Below are 20063 nucleotides of genomic sequence, written 5' to 3' on the forward strand. Positions count from 1 at the left end.
TTTTTTTTTTTTTTTTTTTTTTTTTTTTTTTGCTTTTTTTCAAGGAACCAATTTTTGGGTTCATTTATTTTTCGCTACTGTTTTCCTGTTTTCAATTAACTGATTTCTACTCTGACCTTTATTCCTTCCATGTACTTGGGTTTGATTTGTTCTTCTTTTTCTAGTTTCTTAAAATTAAAACAGATTATTGATTTGATTTTAGAACTTTTTTCTTGCTAATGTAAACATTTAAACCTGTACATAATTTCCCTTTATCGTTGCTTTACTGGATCTCATGTATTCCTGTGTGTTCTATTTTTTTTTTAAGATTTTATTTATTAATTTGACAGAGATCACAAGTAGGCAGAGAGGCAGGCAGAGAGAATGAAGGAAGCAGGCTCTCCATTGAGCAGAGAGCCCGATGTGGGGCTCGATCCCAGGACCCTGGGATCCTGACCTGAGCCGAAGGCAGAGGCTTAACCCACTGAGCCACCCAGGCGCCCCTGTGTGTTCTATTTTCATTTAACTCATAATTTTTTTTAATATTTTATTTATTTATTTGACAGAGATAGATCACAAGTAGGCAGAGAGGCAGGCAGAGAGAGAGAGGGAGAAGCAGGCTCCCTGCTGAGCAGAGAGCCTGATGCGGGGCTCGATCCCAGGACCCTGAGATCATGACCCGAGCCGAAGGCAGAGGCTTAATCCTCTGAGCCACCCAGGTGCCCCATTAACTCATAATTTTTAATTTCCTTTGTGATTTTTCTTTGACCAATTGATTACTCCAAATATTTGGAGATTTCCCAGATTTGTTTCTGCTGTGAGTTTTTTATTTAATTTCATTGTGGTCAGAAAATATACTTTGTATTATTTTAATCCTTTTAAATTTACTTAAAAAATTTTTTTTAAGATTTTATTTATTTGACAGAGAGAATCACAAGTAGGCAGAGAGGCAGGCAGAGAGAGAGGAAGGAAGCAAGCTCCCCGCTGAGCAGAGAGCCCGATGCGGGGCTCGATCCCAAGACCCTGAGATCATGACCTGAGCTGAAGGCAGCGGCTTAACCCACTGAGTCACCCAAGCGCCCCTACTTAAATGTTTTTTAATAGGCCTAGCGTATCGTCTGTCTTGGAGAATGATCCATGTGTGCTTAAAAAGAATTTGTATTCTACTGCTGTTGGGTGGAGTATTTTATAAATGTTGGTTAGGTTACGTTGGCTGAGAATTTGTTAATTTTCTGTCTAGTTTTAACAGTTACTTGGAAAGGAGTTTTGAAATCTTGAACTAAAATTGTTGAATTATTTGTCCTTTCAATTAACTTTAGTTTTTGCTTCCTGTATTCTGGAGTCCGTTATGTATACATTTATAGTTGATTTTTTATTATTAAAAGATATTTCTGTGTTTCAAATGATACTCTGTTTCTTGAATTCTGTTTTATCAAATATTAATCATTTTTATTATGGTTACTCTTTGCATGTTGTGTCTTTTCCTGTCCTTTTTTCTTAAAATCTGTTTCTGTCTTTGAACTTAGTGTATCTCTTACAGGCAATATATAGTTAGATCTTGTTTTTTTTTTTAATCCAGTCTCACAGTTTTTGGCTTTTAGTTAGTGTTGAGTCCATTCATAGTTCATGTGAATCCATATGGGTGGATTTACATCAATCATTTTGCTCTTTCCCCCCATATTTTTTGTATTTATCTGTTTTTTTACTGCCTTCTTTGTGTCAAGTAAATATTTCAGTAAATCATTTTAATTCCACTGATTTTTTCTTTTTAGATCTTTAGAAAGTGCTTGCATATTTATTGGATCCTTATCTACTACAAGTTAATACTGACTAAATTCTGGTAAAATATAGCAACTTTGTAACGGGTTAGCTCCATTGTCACTCTCTTCTTGGGAGATACTGTTGTCAAATAAATTGCATTTACATATATTTAAAGCCAGCAGTTTAGTGTTGTAATTATTGCAAGGACCAATTTTATTTTTAAAGAAGTTACGGGAAGAAAAGAGAAAAATACATATTTACCTAGATGTTTACATTTCCACTGCTCTTCATCCCTGCTATGGATCTGAGTCATCCATTGTCATCTTTTCTCAGCCAGAAAGATTTCCTTTAATATTTCTTGTAGTTCTGCTAAAAGTGGATTCTCTGCCTTTGTTTACCTGAAATACAGAATTTTTTTAAAGATTTATTTATATTTACTTTTAGAGTGGGGAGGGAGAGCGAGCATGAGCGAGCACATGCACAAGTCGGGGGGCAGAGGAGAAAGGAGAGTATCTGAAGCAGACTCTGCATCAAGTATGGAGCCTGACGCACAGCTTGATCTCACAACCCTGACATCATGACTTGAGCCAAAACTAAGAGTCAGACACTTAACTGACTGTGCCATCCAGGCACTCTTGGGATATAGAATTCTTATTTTTTTTTCCTTTAAGATTTTATTATTTACTTGACAGAGGGAACACAAGCCGGAGGAGCAGTAGGCAGAGGGAGAGGGAGAAGCAGGCTCCCTACTGAGCAAGGAGCCCAATGTGGGCCTTGATCCCAGGACTCTGGGATCGTGACCTGAGCTGAAGGCAGACACCCAACCAACTAAGCCATGCTGGCATCCCATGGGATATAGAATTCTTGATTGACTGTTTTCTTTTGACATTTCAAATATGCCATTCCAGTGTCTTCTGGTCTCCATGATTTCTGATGGAAAGTCAGATGAAATTGTTTGTATCCTGGATATGAGTCATTTTTGTCTTAACTGCTTTTAAGATTGTCTCTTTTGATTTTAGTAGTTTGACTAGGATGTGTCTATGTGCAATTCTCTCTGTATTTGTCCTACTTGAGAGTCACTGAATTTGGACTGTCGATTGAAGTTTTTCATCAAATTTAGAAGTGTTTTAGTCATGATTTCTTTGAAATATATATGTATGTTTAAGATTTTATTTTTAAGTAATCCCTACATACATTGTGGGGCTTGAACTTACGACTCCGAGATCGAGTTGCTCACTCTACCAACTGAGCCACCCAGTTGTGCCAGCCAGTAAGTTTTTCAGAGGTGTGGGGAATGCATTCAGAGTGCTTCTAGTTCTCAAGTCTCCATTGACTCTCCTGGGTCTTCTCTGCATGTGGATAGTTTAGTAGTCACTCAAGAATGTATAGAGAATTTATTTAAGCCTGTCCGTGGCTCTCTCATTTTCAGGATCTCCTTGTTAAACTTCTGACTGGTTTGCAGCTCACACTAAACAAGATCTGCAACCTCAGAGTAACAGCACTGCTCCTTGTCAGGCTAGCACCTCAGTGGTAAAGCCGTAGTTTCCACTCACCCAGCTAGAGGTGGAATAGGTAGAGATGGGAGCTGCCCCAAGCAAGAGGTCCACAGGCTTAACCTTCCTTGCCAGAATTTTAGCAGTTTTTCAAGAACAAATACTTACCAATTTGTTGTTTGTCTTTGGTCAGTTTCCAGTGCCCGGAATTGATTGTTTCTAACAACTTTTTCTGGTTTTAAACTTGTTTTCTGCGTAGGGGAATCACTCTTTTCATATCACTATTACCAGAAATGCTGTAGTTTTGCCTGTTTAACTGTATAAATGGATTCTTAGTATATGCATTTTTCAATCATTTCTTTAACATCATGCCAATGTGTGATGCTTAGTTCAATAACTACTACAGTATACTATTCCATCTTATGAATATGACACAGTATATCTGTTCTGCCAGTTGACATTTCATTTGTTTTCATTTCAAATATGCTCTAAATATTCTTACACATGACTCCCGATCCATTTTCTATTCATTTATTTATTATTTTTTAATTTAAATTATTTTTAGCTAACAGATAGTGCAGTACTGATTTCTGGAGTGGAATTCAGTGCTTTATCACTTACAACACCCAGTGCTCATCACAGGTGCCTTCTTTAATACCCATCACCCATCTAGCCCATCCCCTACCCATGTCCCTCCATCAGCCCTTGGTTTGTTCTCTGTCATTAAGAGTGTCTTGTGGTGGGGTGCCTAGGTGGCCAGTCATTAAGCATCTGCCTTCGGCTCGGATTATGATGCCAGGGTCCTGGGATGGAGCTCCACATTGGGCTTCCTGCTTGGAGAAGCCTGTTTCTCCCTCTCCCACTCCCCCTGCTTGTGTTCCCTCTCTCGCTGTGTCTCTCTCTGTCAAATGAATAAATAAAATCTTTAAAAAAAAAAATGTCTTATGATGTGGAAGAATCTTTCTATTTTGGCAGTCTTACTAAATTTTTAGGATATATATACTTATAAGAGTGGAGTTGCTAGTTCTTAGGATACGGAAATTCTAATATTACTGGATAAATAATGAATAGCTTTCCAAAGCAATTGTACCAATTTATGTTTATAACTGCCCCTGGAATAATGTGTCCTGTGCTCCACATCCTTGACAACACTTGGTATTGTGGTTTTTTAATTTAATTTTATTTTTTAGGGTCACCTGGGTGGCTCAGTGGGTTAAAGCCTCTGCCTTTGGCTCAGGTCATGATCTCAGGGTCCTGGCTGGGATCAAGCTCCACATGGGGCTCTCTACTCAGCAGGGAGCCTGCTTCCCCCTCTCTCTCTCTGCCTGCTTCTTTGTCTACTTGTGGTCTCTCTCTGTCGAATAAATAAATAAATAATCTTTTTTAAAATTTTATTTTTTAAAGATTTTATTTATTTATTAGAGAGAGAGAGCACACACCAGCAGGGAGAGCAGCAGGCAGAGGGAGAGAGGAGCCACCCAGGTGCCCCTTGTGCCCCTTGTAGTTTTTCTTTGGAATCTGTTCATTTTTCTTGTTTGTTTGCTCAACGATCATTTGTCTTTTTCTTGATTCATAGGAAGTCTTTATATGTAATAAATACTAATCCTTTGTAGTTACGAGTTGCAAACATCGTTCCCAGCTTATGGTTTATCTTTACTTTTCATGTTCTTCGTTGATAAACAGAAGTTATAATTTTAGCATTTCCTTTTATGGTGATTGGTTTTTATAGCCCTTCTGCCCTGATGCTTTATTATAAACATTTCTAATGTTGCCTTTGAAAGTTTCATAGTTCTGCCTTTAATCCAACTGAAATTTATTTTTTATATAATATTTGAGGTAAAGATATGAATTTTTTGTGTGTGTGGTTATTAATGTTCCAGTGCCACTTACTGAAATGAGCCCCTTCTTACTGAAATATCTGCTTGTCATTAATTATTTCCATGTATTTGTGGATTTATTTCTGGACTTTCTATTATGTTTCATTGGTCTGTCATTTTTTCTTAATTCTATATTGTGTATAACTGACCTTGCAAGTTTCTACATCTGTTAACTCCAGTAACCTCACTTTGGTTTTCTTCTTTATGAATGTCTTGGCTCTTTTTACCTGTCGTGCTTTTATATATATTTGAGAATCAGCTTGTCATGTTCCTCACCCACCTCTCCCCCCAAAAAACTATTGATAATATTAAAAGAGCAATATAGGGATAGCTAATAATTTCATACTATTTAGTGCTTCTACACAAAAACAATTTATTTAGGCCTTAACATTTTTCAGTAAAGTTGTTGCTTACACAATTATATCAACATACTTAATACCATGAACTGTTTGCTTAAAAATGGTTAAGGACTATGCAGCCATCAAAAGAAATGAAATCTTGCCATTTGCGACGACGTGGATGGAACTAGAGGGTATTATGCTTAGCAAAATAAGTCAATTGGAGAAAGACAACTATCATATGATCTCCCTGATATGAGGAAGTGGAGATGCAACATGGGGGGCTTGGGGGGTAGGAAAAGAATAAATAAAACAAGATGGGATCGGGAGGGAGACAAACCATAAGAGACTCTTAATCTCACAAAACAAACTGAGGGTTGCTAGGGGGAGGGGGGTCGGGAGAGGGTGGTGGGGTTATGGACATTGGGGAGGGTATGTGCTATGGTGAGTGCTGTGAAGTGTGTAAACCTGGCGATTCACAGACCTGTACCCCTGGGACTAATAATACATTATATGTTTATAAGAAATTTTTTTTTAAATTAGTAATTAAAGGTCACTCAGCTGGCTCAGTCAGTAGAACATGTGACTCTTGATCTCATGGTTGTGAGTTTGAGCCCCATGTTGTGTGTAGAGCTTCCTAAAAAAATAATAAAGAAAAAGGAGTATTTAAAAATTAGTAATTAAGAGTCAAGGGCAAAAATCTGTCCTGATGTCTCAAAAGATCTCAGCTAACCTATATGTAAAATTAAGTTGGTAGTCAACATGATCTTCCTTTTAATAGTCTTTAGAAAGATTAGGGAAATGGGCCTTCAAATATAAAAGTGAATTAAAACATGTACCTATTCTTCTGCATAATGAACAAACCAGATAAAATGCTAATTACATTCTAAGTATATGAGGAAATTTGAGGTTATGATGTCCAGTTCTTTATCAGAAGAGCTGGTGATCTGAATGATGGTAAGGGTAAAAGACCCAAAGCTGTTATATCCTTAATCTGTATATAGTGTTTCTCTCACTTTAAAATCTCAAATTACATGTTTATAAATCAGTCTCTAGTAAAAACTTTAATATTCAATTTTCTCATATTTTTTCTAACTTTTCTTAAATACGCAAAATCTGGCTGAACCTACCATGTAAATTTTTAATAAACTTTGTACATACCTCTCTAACAAAAAAAAAGGTTAAGGAGATATATTTTATGTTATGTGTATTTTACCACAATAAAAAAAAATTGAGGGAAAAGAAAGAATTAGATTTATAGATACTGAGAGGGAATACTGGGATAAAAAGCAACATAAAAACTGCATGTTGAATATGAGTAAAAGGATGGAGAGGGGAAAGAGTACTTATGTACATTTACAGAATATCTGGCTGCAGAAGAAACTGATATATCGGTTGCTTCTAAGGAGAGTAACTAGAAGCAGGAATATGAGGGAGGTCTGTTTAATTTTGTGTCCTTTTATAATGTTTCAGTTTTTTACCACATGAATATTTTTACTTTTTAAAAGGCACTTTTAGGGGCGCCTGGGTGGCTCAGTCATTAAGCATCTGCCTTCCGCTCTGGTCATGATCCCCAGACCCCGCCTAGCATCAGGCTCCCTGCTTGGCGGGAAGGTTGTTTCTCCCTCTCCCATGCCCCCTGCTTGTGTTCCCTCTTTAACTGTGTCTCTCTCTCTCGAATAAATAAATAAAATTAAAAAAAAAAGATATGTAAATGCCACTAAGTATATGGAAAAAATGCTTCACATCATTAGTCATTAAAGAAATGCAAATCAGAATCACTTTATACTAATTAGGATGGCTATAATCAAAAAGAGACTAACAAGTATTGATGAGCATATCTATCACAGCAGGAAGTTCTATTGGACAGCACTACTCAAGAGTAAACATTTTTGCGTCATTCACTGACCACATTTCATTTTTCAAATCATTCATTCAGATAGTCTATAAGCAAATTTTTGTTATAAAAACTTAAATATACAGGGTGCCTGGGTGGCTCAGTCAGTTAAGTGTCTGACTTCAGCTCAGATCATTACCCTGGGGTCCTTGGATCAAGTCCCATGCTGAGCAGGGAGCATTCTCCCCCTCGTCCCCTTCTGGACCATTTAGTATTTTTACATACATATTTACATGTGGTTGTCAATAGTTATTAGTAATAGTTCCATGATAATATTTTTAAGTAGCTTATAATATACATGGATACAATATAATATATATATTATACAATATACAATACCATATAATACAATACAATATAATATAATATAATACATGGAAATAGAATGCCTCAATGAAAAAAAAAAAGTAGCTTAGTTATTTATTTCTTGGAAATTCTTATGTGTAAGGATCTTACACTCATTAGAGCTTCTCTCATCCATAGGTGATGCTGGGAGCAGAACTCCCAAAGACCAGAAGGTGAGTTGGGACGGGGAAGGTAAACTAAAAGATAAGAATATGAAGATGGTAGGGCGCCTGGGTGGCTCAGTGTGTTAAAGCCTCTCTGGCTTTGGCTCAGGTCATGATCCCAGGGTCCTAGGATAGAGACCGGCATTGGGCTCTCTGCTCAGCAAGGAGCCTCCTTCCCCCTCTCTCTCTGCCTGCCTCTCTGCCTACTTGAGATCGCTGTCTGTGAAATAAATAAATAAAATCTTTAAAAAACAAAAAAAAAGAATATGAAGATGGGAGAAACTTCTGGCCTGATCATTCCGTCACTTCAGCCATCAAGATAATCATCCACTGTGTAATCAGCCCTGTGGGTTCCAGTCCCCTAATAGGTGTTCTGAGGATGCAGCAGAGGTTCCTTAGAGATGCATGCACTAAGTGCTATATAAATGCAGAATTTGGCAGCAATCCACTAAGTGAGATTAATCAAGGAAGGTTTCCTAAAGCTGATTTCTGAACCAGATTTATAAGGGCAGTTTTGCCTAGTAAAGTAACCATACCTTCTCAACCATAATTCATTCTATTCGGTTTTTTGAAAGACAAGTTCTGGGGTGCCTGGATGGCTCAGTCAGTTAAGCATCTGCCTTCGGCTTAGGTCGCGATAACGAGGGTCCTGCGATCAAGCCCCACATCAGGCGCCCTGCTTGGCAGGGATCCTGCTTCTCCCTCTCCTGCTCCCCCTACTTGTGTGCTCTGTCTTCCTCTCTCTCTGTCAAATAAAATCTTTGGGGATAGAAAAAGAATTTTGAAAGACAAAAAAAAAAAAAAGAATTTTGAAAGAGGAGTTCTTACTCTCGGGGCTAAGCTATGCTATTTTAAAACTTGTTTCCCTCATCACCTTTCTTACAGCTCCGTGAAGCTATGGCTGCCTTAAGAAAGTCCGCTCAGGATGTCCAGAAGTTCATGGATGCTGTCAACAAGAAGAGCAGTTCCCAGGATCTACATAAAGGTTAGGGTCTGGAGTTATCTCAGCATAGAGAGTGGGGGCAGAGATGGGAAGCGAATTCCTACAGAGATTTCATGGGTAACTGGCTCTGTTTTAGCATCAGAATTCTCTTTCACCTATATTGGGTTCTTTAAACACCACAGGTTTTCCTTGTCTGCTTAAGTCTTGTCTGCTGATTTTCCGATGTGTGGTGGCTTTATCCAAATATCTTCTTAGCTCTGTGCTCATGACCACTTCTAGATGGCATTTAGAAGAAACTTTTTTTTTTTTTTAAGATTTTATTTATTTGCCAGAGAGAGAGAGAGAGAGTGCACATGCACAAGAAGGGGGAGTGGCAGGCAGAGAGAAAGGAAGAAGCAGGCTCACCACTGAGCAAGGAGCCTGATGCAGGACTCAGTCCTAGGACCGTGGGATCATGACCTAAACGGAAGGCAGGCGTTTAACCAATTGAGCCACCCAGGCCTCCCGCAACTCAAGCTCTTAAAAAGAGATCTAAGGGAAACTTTGTCCAGTAGGGCTGTTAATAGCTCTCCAATGGAAAATTGTTTTATAAATACTACTTAGCACTTAATGAGTGTAATTAATATTGTTAATAAGGAGTTGGAGATACTTGGTTAAAGTGAGATGTTCTTGAATTACATGTGAATTGCAATTATGCAAGTATTTCCTGTTAGCAAAAATAGTTGAGTCAGCTATGCTTTTTGTCTGCTCAAGAGAGCAGCAAAAGTGACTAAGGATCAGTGATTACCTCCATTTTCATCAATTACTATATTGCACTCTCTTTACTTTCCCATTTACTCCCCATATCTATGTCATATTTCTTTAGAACATCTTTGCTTTCTTTTGTAGGAACCTTAAGTCAGATGTCTGGCGAACTGAGCAAAGATGGTGACCTTATAGTTAGCATGCGCATCCTGGGAAAGAAGAGAACTAAGACATGGCACAAAGGCACCCTTATCGCTATCCAGACGGTTGGTATGTTCAAGCTAGAAGAAGCGCTAATGAAAGGCAACCTGCAGGTCTCCGTTGCTGATCATTTCTTTTCCCCACAGCCTTGCCTTTTGTCTCTCATGTAGCAGTCAGGATTTATACAGAAACTGATGGTTTTTAAAAATTTTTGTTCATTTTTTTCCTTTTACTCAGGACCAGGAAAGAAGTACAAGGTGAAATTTGACAACAAAGGGAAGAGTCTCCTGTCGGGGAACCATATTGCCTATGATTACCACCCTCCTGCTGACAAGCTCTTTGTGGGCAGTCGAGTGGTGGCCAAGTACAAGGATGGGAATCAGGTCTGGCTCTATGCTGGCATTGTAGCTGAGACACCAAACGTCAAAAACAAGCTCAGGTACCTGGACAGAGGATTATAAAGAGAGTGGAGACCAGTAGCAAAGCACCTGCCCTATTCAAACCATAGTCCATTATTTCACAATTAGCTTTTGTGACCAGAAACCCTTGCTTTTTTTTTGCAACAGAGGTCATGTGGGTGATTCTTCCTTCTTTTTTCCTTTTTTTCTCAAGAAAAACTTGGAGGTAAAACTAGGAAGAGAGTCATTAAGATTGTTTAATGGTTAGGGGAATAGAAAGGAAGGGGAACCTAAATGGTTTTAGCAAAATAGGAGTCTGATAGTGAAACAAGAATGAGTAGCTTTTGGAAAAGTGGAGGTAAATTGGTTAGATTGAGGGAGAATTCCTAACTCTTGGAAGAGTAATAGGAAGTAGTACACCAGAACATTTTCCCAGGAGTATGTCCTATTGTGATTGAGAGTAGAAGCTATGAAATTTCTGTAGGTCATGTTAAATGTAACCCCTGATCTTTCTGCCATCGCTCTTTACAGGTTTCTCATTTTCTTTGATGATGGCTATGCTTCCTATGTCACACAGTCTGAACTATATCCCATTTGCCGGCCACGTGAGTGTCCCTCCTTCCTTTCTGAGTTTTATCCATTTCCTCTTCTACCTTGTATTTCTTCTTAAGATAATCAGTTGAAAAGCCCTGATAGGAAAAAAAAAAAAGAAAAGAAAAGGGAGGGAGGAAGGCAGGCCCTGATATTTGTGGTGCTTCCATCTCAAAGGGCCTAAGTTTGATTAATGTCTTTTGGGAGATAACAGTTCTATTTGCTTGTCTCTAGTGCTGGATCTTTGTAGTCGAAGAGTGGGACACTAGGAGATCATGACTGACCTTGGGTGGATTCTCATATTGTAGCTGTGTTTTGATTTAGTTTCTGAGTGATTTAGGCTTAAGGAGATGTTTCTTTCCAGGTCTTGTCCTTCATCTAACATTTGTATAAATCTGTAGCTGCATAGTGCTCTCTGCAGAAGCTGAGTTAGGTGGAGTTTTCATAGTGCCTTCCATACTTGTGTCTCTGGCTTGGGAACAGACACTACAAAGCAGTTGTTTTTAATTACAAAAGAGTTAACTAACACTGATCCCTTTCCATATAACAGGGCGGTAAATACATTCTGGGTCCCTTAAAAATAGCCTGATACAGAATGAGAAGGAAGGACAATTTTTTTTTATCAATTTCATGATGCCACCTGATCTTTTTTATTTATCTCTAGACTTATATCAGGTTAGCAAGAATTTTCACTTGAATTTTCCTAAACAAAACATCCATTTTTATGAAATAAGTGACTCACCTATATTTGCCTATTGCTTAGTTAGTATTGATTTGGTCTATGTGTGCATTTACACAATAGGTTCAATACTTTCAGGTAATCTTGGTTTTGCTTCTGAGGTTATGTTTTCTTTATTTTTCTCTCCCTCCCAACTTGAAAAATGGCCCACATCTCCTTGACAGCCATTTGTTTTTTCCTATCAAGATATGCCCTGGGGGTGCCTGGCTGGCAAAAATGGTAGAGCATGCATCTCTTAACCTTGGGGTCATGAGTTCAAGCCTCACATGAGCACAGAGATTACTTGAAACAGAAAAAAAAGAGAAAAAGAGACCTGCTCCACTTGCCCTCTCTCAGCCCTCCTTCTTTCTTGGGACAGTGAAAAAGACTTGGGAGGACATAGAAGACATCTCCTGCCGGGACTTCATAGAGGAGTATATCACGGCTTACCCCAACCGCCCCATGGTACTGCTCAAGAGTGGCCAGCTTATCAAGACTGAATGGGAAGGCACATGGTGGAAGTCCCGGGTCGAGGAGGTGGATGGCAGCCTAGTCAGGATCCTCTTCCTGGTACTGTTCTTCCCAGAGTTTTGGACACAAGGCTCAGAGTGGGATGGGGGAGCATAAGAGGCAGTAATGAGGATGATTTTGTAGTCCTCCATAATTTTCCCCTTTCTTATGCTATCTGTTGTCACTATTTGGGGGAAAATTTTACTTTATCTTTTTGTTTCTCTCAGGTGGTTATTGAAAATTCCTGGGGCGCCTAGGGTGGCTCAGTCGGTTAAATATCTGCTTTCTGCTCAGATCATAATCTTGGGGTCCTGGGAGCAAGCCCCACATAAGGTTCCCTGCTCAGCAGAGAGTCTGCTGCTTCCTCTCCCTGTGCCTCCCCCCAGCTTCCCCACTCGTGTGCACACATGCTTGCTCTCTCTCAAGAAAATCTTTAAAAAAAAAAAATCCCAAATTTAACTGTGAGCTAATTTGCATATTGGTTTGTTTTTCTCTCTCTCAGAATATTTACATTGCATATAGGCATAGAGAAGACAGTTCCATTTGTCCAGAATCAGGGTTTTGGTAGCATAGTGAGACAAAAAGGAGGCATCAAAGAATTAGAGGTCCTGATGAATTTTTTTTTTTTTTTTTAGGATTTTATTTATTTGAGAGAGAGTGTAGAAGCAGGAGTGGGGGAGAAGTGGAGGGAGAGGGAGAAGCAGACTTCCCACTGAGCAGGGACCCTCCCCACCACCCATGCAGGGCTCCATCCTGGGACTTTACGATCGTGACCTGATTCAAAGGCAGATGCTTAATTGACAGCCACCCAGGCACCCCCTGATAATCTTTGAAGGCCCAGTTTAACTCTTGGATCTTCTGTACCTGTCCTCTTCTCCCCTCTCATGCCTTTCTTAGAGTTCCAGTCCTTTGAGCTATCCTCAGTCTTTTGTTCCTAAGACCTTAATGATCTGTGTCATACCACTTATACTCAGTATAAACATCTGTCTCTCCTGTAATTTTTTAAGTGAAGAATATGTGTTTTTCTTTTTCATTTTCCTGATGGCTGTCATGGAAACTGGAACATAAGTTTATTGAGTAGATAGGGAATTTGGCATTCATCAGGGAGATTTCCTTCAAGGAGCACATGGAGGCATATTCTCCACAGATGGCAGGATATAGATTCTAGCCTTTGCTTCATTTCCCTCCAACGTTCCTTCCTCCCAATCCCCCAGGATGACAAAAGATGTGAATGGATCTATCGAGGCTCTACGCGGCTGGAGCCCATGTTCAGTATGAAGACATCCTCAGCCTCTGCACTGGAGAAGAAGCAAGGGGGACAGCTCAGGACACGTCCAAATATGGGTATGTCTTGAAAGACACCAAACGGGAGGAAAGAAACAGGCAAAGCAGCAAAGGAGCGTGTGTACAATAGCTATCCTTTGTTTACCAGGATGACACCACTGACTCACAGGAAACAGGAGGTGTGTCCCGAGTAGTTTCCAGTAGTACACGGTGCCTCCACTTAGTGCATTGGCTCTGATTCATTCTAAACGACCCCATAAAAATCTGAAACAACTGGCTTAGGGGCGGACGTGGTAGTATAGTTACCTCTGTTATCCACATGAGGATTATCTGCTTTGTATGTGATCCATTGTCAATTTTTTTAAAAGCCTGGACAGCTTTTGTTTTTATATGTTCCTGGCCTACTTTTTGGTTGATTTTTCCTGATATCATTAGTTGATCAAAGAATGTGTTTTTAAAATTTTTCACCAAAGAATAACCTAATTACCAGCATAAACGGTGTTTGAGGCAGAAAGATAAAGCCTTACTGGGTTGAAGCCAGCCTGTGCCAGTGTTTTCACTCATTGGTTTAAATAATGGAACGACAGTCTTGACACTTATTCAAAATGTTTCCATTGCTGCTTGTTTATATTATGTAAATTGATGATCGGGTATGTGCATGAGTATACATGACACAGCTGTCATCTTCAGTGGTCAATTTCCTCTTTTCTCTAGGTGCCGTGAGGAGCAAAGGCCCTGTGGTCCAGTACACCCAGGATCTGACCAGTACTGGGACACAGTTCAAGCCAATGGAGCCCCCGCAGCCTACAGCCCCTCCTACCCCCCCTGTCCCTCCTGTCCCACCTGCCCCACCTGCACCCCCTCTGTCCCCACAGGCAGGTGACAATGAGTGAGTGATATTCTTTCTTATTTACTAGTTTCTTTCACATTGCATTTTCTGTATTCTTTACTGTATGATGTTTAATCTCTTAGCAGCTTAGAAAGTCAGCTTGCCCAATCTCGGAAGCAGGTAGCCAAAAAGAGCACATCCTTCCGGCCAGGATCTGTGGGCTCTGGTCATTCCTCCCCTACATCTCCTGCACTCAGTGAAAATGTCCCTGCTGGGAAACCTGGTAGCAACCAGACATACAGGTGAGAAACTCCCAGGCTTTCTGTGGGGAGGTGGCAGCATGGACTAAATACTCACTGGGGACATTCTTGGTTCCAAGGTGCTTAGTTAAGGCTATGATGGTGAGGAGTTGGACTTGAAAGCTTTCTTGTTTTTTGGTTTTTGTTTTTGCTTTTTTTTTTAAGATTGATTTATTTGAGGGCACCTGGGTGGCTCAGTGGGTTAAGCCTCTGCCTTCAGCTCACGTCATGATCTCAGGGTCCTGGGATCAAGTCCTGCATCAGGCTCACTGCTCAACAGGGAGCCTGCTTCCTCCTCTCTCTCTCTCTGCCTGCCTCTCTGCCTACTTGTGATCTCTGTCAAATAAATGAATAAAATCTAAAAAAAAAAAAAAAAAAAGATTGATTTATTTGAGAGAGTACACCCGTATAAGTGTGGGGAAGGGCAGAGAGAATCTCAAGCACACTCCACACAGTGTAGAGTCTGATACGGGGCTTGATCTCAGGATGCTGAGATCATGACCAGAGCCAAAATAAAGTCAGACATTTAATACTCACTGAGCCACCCAGGTGCTCTGAAAAGAAAGCTTTAACTTGGGAAGTTTCCAACAAACAGGGTGTGAAAATAATTGAATTAGAAATGAGGTGCCTATGGGGCACCTGGGTGGCTCAGTGGGTTAAAGCCTCTGCCTTCGGCTCAGGTCATGATCCCAGGGTCCTGGGATCGAGCCCCACATCGGACTCTCTGCTCAGCAGAGAGGCTGCTTCTTCCTCTCTCTTTCTCTGCCTGCCTCTCTGCCTACTTGTGATTTCTGTCAAATAAATAAATAAAATCTTAAAAAAAAAAAAAGGTGCCTAGAAATACGGAATCACTAGAAGTCATTTGTTTAGAACTTTTCATTGAACATGGTGTCATAATTGGTACGGTAGAAAAGGATTACTCCTGCCTCTTTCCTTGAATCACAGTCTGTAGGACACATAAAAGGGGGAAAATATTGGTAGTAAACTGAACTGTATGTCTGTAACTCACAGGCAAAAAAAAAATTAGGAAAAGATATACTGTTGTGGCGCCTGAGTGCCTTCGTCGGTTGAGTGTCTTCCTTCAATTCAGGTCATTATCCCAGGGTCTTGGGATCGAGCCCCACGTCAGGCTCCCTGCTCAGCAGGAAGCCTGCTTCTCTCTCTCCCACTCCCTTTGCTTGTATTCCCCCTCTCTCTGTCTCTCTCTCTGTGTCAGATAAATAAATAAAATCTTAAAAAAAAAAAAATAAGGTATACTGATGAGGTGGAGATATTTTCATTCAGTGAAGAGTAACCAAGGCCTTTTAGTGTCCAGTTTTGGTAAAGCAAGAGAAAACGTGACTTGCTTGTGTCATCTGTGGCTTCCCGGGCACAGCTGTTTGAAAGATGAATGAGCTAGCCAGCTGCAGGGGCCTTCTGCAGCAGAAGGGTCCTGTTGCCCTCTTACCTGATCTCTCACGTGTCTTTTGCAGACCACCGTTAGGCTCAACAGCCTCTGCCCCAGCAGCACCCCCAGCACCTCCAGCACCTCCCGCCTTCCATGGCATGCTGGAGCGGGCCCCAGCAGAGCCCTCCTACCGAGCCCCCATGGAGAAGCTCTTCTACTTACCTCATGTGTGCAGCTACACCTGTCTGTCCCGAGTCAGACCTATAAGAAGTGCGCAGTACCGGGGCAAGAATCCTCTGCTGGTCCCACTACTCTATGACTTCCGGCGGATGACAGCCCGCCGCCGAGTTAACCGCAAGATGGGCTTTCATGTTATCTATAAGACACCCTGTGGCCTCTGCCTTCGGACAATGCAGGAGATCGAGCGCTATCTTTTTGAGACTGGCTGTGACTTCCTCTTCCTGGAGATGTTCTGTTTGGATCCATATGTTCTTGTGGACCGCAAGTTTCAGCCCTATAAACCTTTTTACTATATTTTGGACATCACTTACGGGAAGGAAGATGTTCCCCTATCCTGTGTCAATGAGATTGACACAACACCCCCACCCCAGGTGGCCTACAGTAAGGAACGAATCCCGGGCAAGGGTGTTTTCATTAACACGGGCCCAGAATTTCTGGTCGGTTGTGACTGCAAGGATGGGTGCCGTGACAAGTGAGTTGGTAGGGTTATTGCTGGCGCTGCCTCCAACTTTGTTATCCTTGTCTTTCCTTTACCTTCTTTCTCCATTTGTTTCCTATTTACATCCTTCCTCAGCTGGAGCTCCTGCCTTAAGGCCTCCATGAAGCAGTGAGAGAGGCTTGGGTCTGACATGGCCCCCACTGCATGACCCTGGGTACACATGCCCTGTGTTTATTTTTCTCTGATTCTCCCCCTTTTTCCTTTGTGTCCCTCCATTGTGCTTTCAGTTGCCAGTTGGTTTCATTCTGTCTTCCTTGTGCTCTGTCATGTTCTTACTGTCTTTTCCCTTCTCATTTACATGTATGACAGAAGAAAAATTGCACTATTCTCCCTATTCTTTTGTAGTACTTCCTACCTCTAAAGAAAGTCTCACAGCTCTAGCCGTCATACCCTTCTGTCTTAATTCAGGTCCAAATGTGCCTGTCATCAACTAACTATCCAGGCCACAGCCTGCACCCCGGGCGGCCAGATCAACCCTAACTCTGGCTACCAGTACAAGAGACTAGAAGAGTGTCTGCCCACAGGGTAAGTAGGGGAAAGTGAAGCACCTTACAGACAGAGTTCTAAAAATTGGAACCAAAAATAGAGTAACCGAAACCAGGTATTTTATCATTTAAATCTTACTGAATTTCCAGCACATGTTTCTTCCTTGGGCTTTCTTTTAAATGAAGACTTCTAATGATTGAATAGGATCTAGCAGTTGCAGTTAAAAGTGTTCTCCATTTGTATAGCTGTATGTATATCTTAACAGACTGCAGTTATGGTGGCAAGGGAGATGTGTTCAGAGAGAAGCATGCAGGGACCTGATTATATAGGACTTCGTAAATGAGAATAAAAATTAGAACCAAATCATGGAGCGATAGGAAACTGTTAGAGAATTTCAAGCAGGCAAATGATGCCATCTACTTTTTGAAGGTTACCATGGCTTTGTGGAGACTGGGTCTTAGGGCAGCAAAAGTAAAACTGGGAAATCCACTTAGGAGATGAATTACAGGGATATAGGCAAGAGATGGTGGTTGCTGGGGCTTGTTCTAGAATGCACACAGCAAGCAGAGCTGAAAGAGGGTAGAGTTGGGATTCATTTGGAGGTAGAGCTGCAGAACTTGATTGATGGACTGGAGTGGGAGGGAAGCAGCAGAATCAAGGACAAGTCCTCTAAATTGTATACTTTAGCAATGAAGTGGGTGTTGGTGCTTTTTACTAAGATGGGGGTCTGGAGGAGTTGCAGTTCTGGAAGAAACTCAGCTTTTTCTCTGGCCATATTATGTTTGAGGTCCCTCCTAGGCACTCCAAGGAGAAATACCAAGAAGGCAGTGAGACTTCTGGAGAGAAGTATAAGGGCTGGACATAAGGAATTAGGAACCCTGAACACAAGTAAGAGGCAGTATTTAAAGCCTGGATGAGTTCACCTAGAGAGAATATTGATACTGGATAACGTAAGGGGCCCCAGCAGTCAGCCCTGGGTTCTCCAATCAGAGACTGAGCAGAGGAGGTGAAACCAGCATATAAGATTGGAAAAGGCAGGCAAAGACTCAGACAATGAAAGAGGGGGATATAAAACTTGGTAAAATTGTTATATATGAACATGGAAACAAACCTGCTACTCAAGATACATAATTAGCAGAGAGAACAGAAGAAGAGAAAAACATCAATGAAATAATTCAGAAATTTTCCTATAATTGAAGTAGGTTCTGTTTCCAAATGGAAAATGCCAGTCATGTCCTGGCATAACAGATGAAAATAGATCACCACTAAGAAATATTATAATAAAATGAAATCATTGTGTCCGCAGAACACTGAAGACAAACTATAAATCCTAAAAGCTTCTAGAGAAGAGAAATAGACCATAAAAATACAAAGACTCAATGTCTTTGGCCTTCTCAAAATGACATGGGAAGTTAGATGGAAATTAAGGACCCTATTCAGAATTCTGAGGGGAAATTATTTATAACCCAGAGTTCTAAACCCCAGGCAATGAGTTTTCAGTGTTAAACTAAAGACATTTTTTAGACATGAAACACCTCAAAATTGTCGATTTAGTTTCCTTCCCAGAAAGTTAATTGGAGGGGGCACCTGGGTGGTTCAGTCGGTTAAGCACCTGCCTTTGGCTCAGGTCATGATCCCAGGGTCCTGGGATGGAGCCCCATGTTGGGCTCTCTGCTCAGCGGGGAGCCTGCTTCTCCCTCTCCCTGGCGCTCCCCCTGCTTATACTCTTCTCTCTGTCAAATACGTAAATAAAATCTTTAAAAAAAAAAAAGTTAACTGGAATTATTTGCCATAAGGGGAAAAGTCAAGAGAGGGGAAGACATTCTGATCCAGGAAATAGCAGCTCCAACTCAAAAGAGGATTGAGGGAGAACCCTGGAGGTGGTGGGGTGAAGGGGACTTCTAGGCTGACAGCCACACACCAGATGGGACAGCCAGTGTACGAGCAGTGCAGATCCAGCTGCAAGAGAAGCTCTGGAAGAACAGGCTTAGTAGAAAACCTGTATGCCTGAGGATCTTCCAACAAGAGATGAAGGCTGCCAGGGAACTCAGGAGATGAATTTGTGCTGAATGCAAATTGAAAGCTAAGCAAAGGGAAAGACAGTTACTGGCTTCAGCTGCATCACTGTATCATTTATGTTTTTATTATAATAAAACTTGAGTCTTGTAACAATGTCCAGATTTGCTAATGCTGGGCAGTAGATGAGTGTCCATTATGTCCTTTTTCGTGTTTGAAATGTTTGATAGAAATATTTTCAAAGAATCACAAATAATAAGTCACTTCCTTGCCTAAAACTCTAATAGCTTCCCACTGCATTTTGGATTTCATTCTAACTCTTAATCTTGGGCCACAAGACACTGTGCTTATCTGGCCCCTTCCTATCTCTCTCCCTCCAAAACTGTTCTAACCACGCTGATATTCTTCGGTTACTGAATCCGGCTTGCCCGGTGTTGGCCAGCCTACCTCAGGGGCCTTCGTACATGCTGTGCCCTCTGCTTGGCATCCATCCACTGTTCGTTGCATGGTTATCTTCTTTAACCTTGAGCTCTCAGCTTTAATCTCACCTCCTCAGAGAGACCTTTCCTGACCACGCTAAAACTAGGTCATTTTCACTCCCTTAATGCTCTCATTGAGCAGTCCTTTTGTGTTTTTTATAGGATCTGGGGCAGCTTGAATTTATATGTTGACTTGCTTTTGTTCTTGCTTTTGTTTTTGCTTTTCCATTAGTGCATAAGCTCCATGGGGATGGGAACCTGTCTTGCTCACCTTGGTATGACCAGCAGCTAACTGACCCAGTACCTGGCACATAGGAAGCATTGTTGAATGAATGAGTGATACAGTATACCTACTGTGAAAGGTTCCTATGGTGGTGATTAGACCTAAGTTCAAATTCTGACTTCATCCATTCTAAGCTGATCTTGTATTATTAGCTGTAAACAGGAGAATTGAACAGACACCCCGCCCCCATCCCCACTGAGGCTTTAGGGGACCTAACGAAGTTGCTTCTTGAGATGGTGCTGGTTACATGGTGTGTTCAGTTTGTGAAAATTCATTAAGCTATAGACATGTATATGTTCTTT

The 20063-nt window shown here is 40.9% G+C and overlaps 1 protein-coding gene across 10 annotated transcripts in view; it reads left to right on the plus strand.

Moving 5' to 3' along the window:
• Positions 1–20063, plus strand: part of SETDB1 (SET domain bifurcated histone lysine methyltransferase 1) — a 32489-nt gene that overhangs the window by 6299 nt on the left and 6127 nt on the right. For 6 of the 10 annotated variants that reach the window (XM_032843636.1, XM_032843643.1, XM_032843644.1 and 3 more), the window contains exons 4-14: positions 7829–7863; positions 8740–8839; positions 9686–9811; positions 9980–10181; positions 10672–10745; positions 11829–12019; positions 13174–13303; positions 13958–14132; positions 14216–14374; positions 15844–16470; positions 16906–17022. In XM_032843636.1, the coding sequence (XP_032699527.1) occupies positions 7829–7863; positions 8740–8839; positions 9686–9811; positions 9980–10181; positions 10672–10745; positions 11829–12019; positions 13174–13303; positions 13958–14132; positions 14216–14374; positions 15844–16470; positions 16906–17022 (1936 nt within the window). Of the gene's footprint in view, positions 1–7828; positions 7864–8739; positions 8840–9685; positions 9856–9979; positions 10182–10671; positions 10746–11828; positions 12020–13173; positions 13304–13957; positions 14133–14215; positions 14375–15843; positions 16471–16905; positions 17023–20063 lie in introns of those variants that run through there. The other 4 variants (XM_032843638.1, XM_032843641.1, XM_032843640.1 and 1 more) reach the window with 4 other exon arrangements.

The sequence above is a fragment of the Lontra canadensis genome, unplaced genomic scaffold, assembly GCF_010015895.1.
Source record: "Lontra canadensis isolate GAN:19392208 unplaced genomic scaffold, GSC_riverotter_1.0 scaffold142, whole genome shotgun sequence".
Lineage (NCBI taxonomy): Eukaryota > Metazoa > Chordata > Mammalia > Carnivora > Mustelidae > Lontra > Lontra canadensis.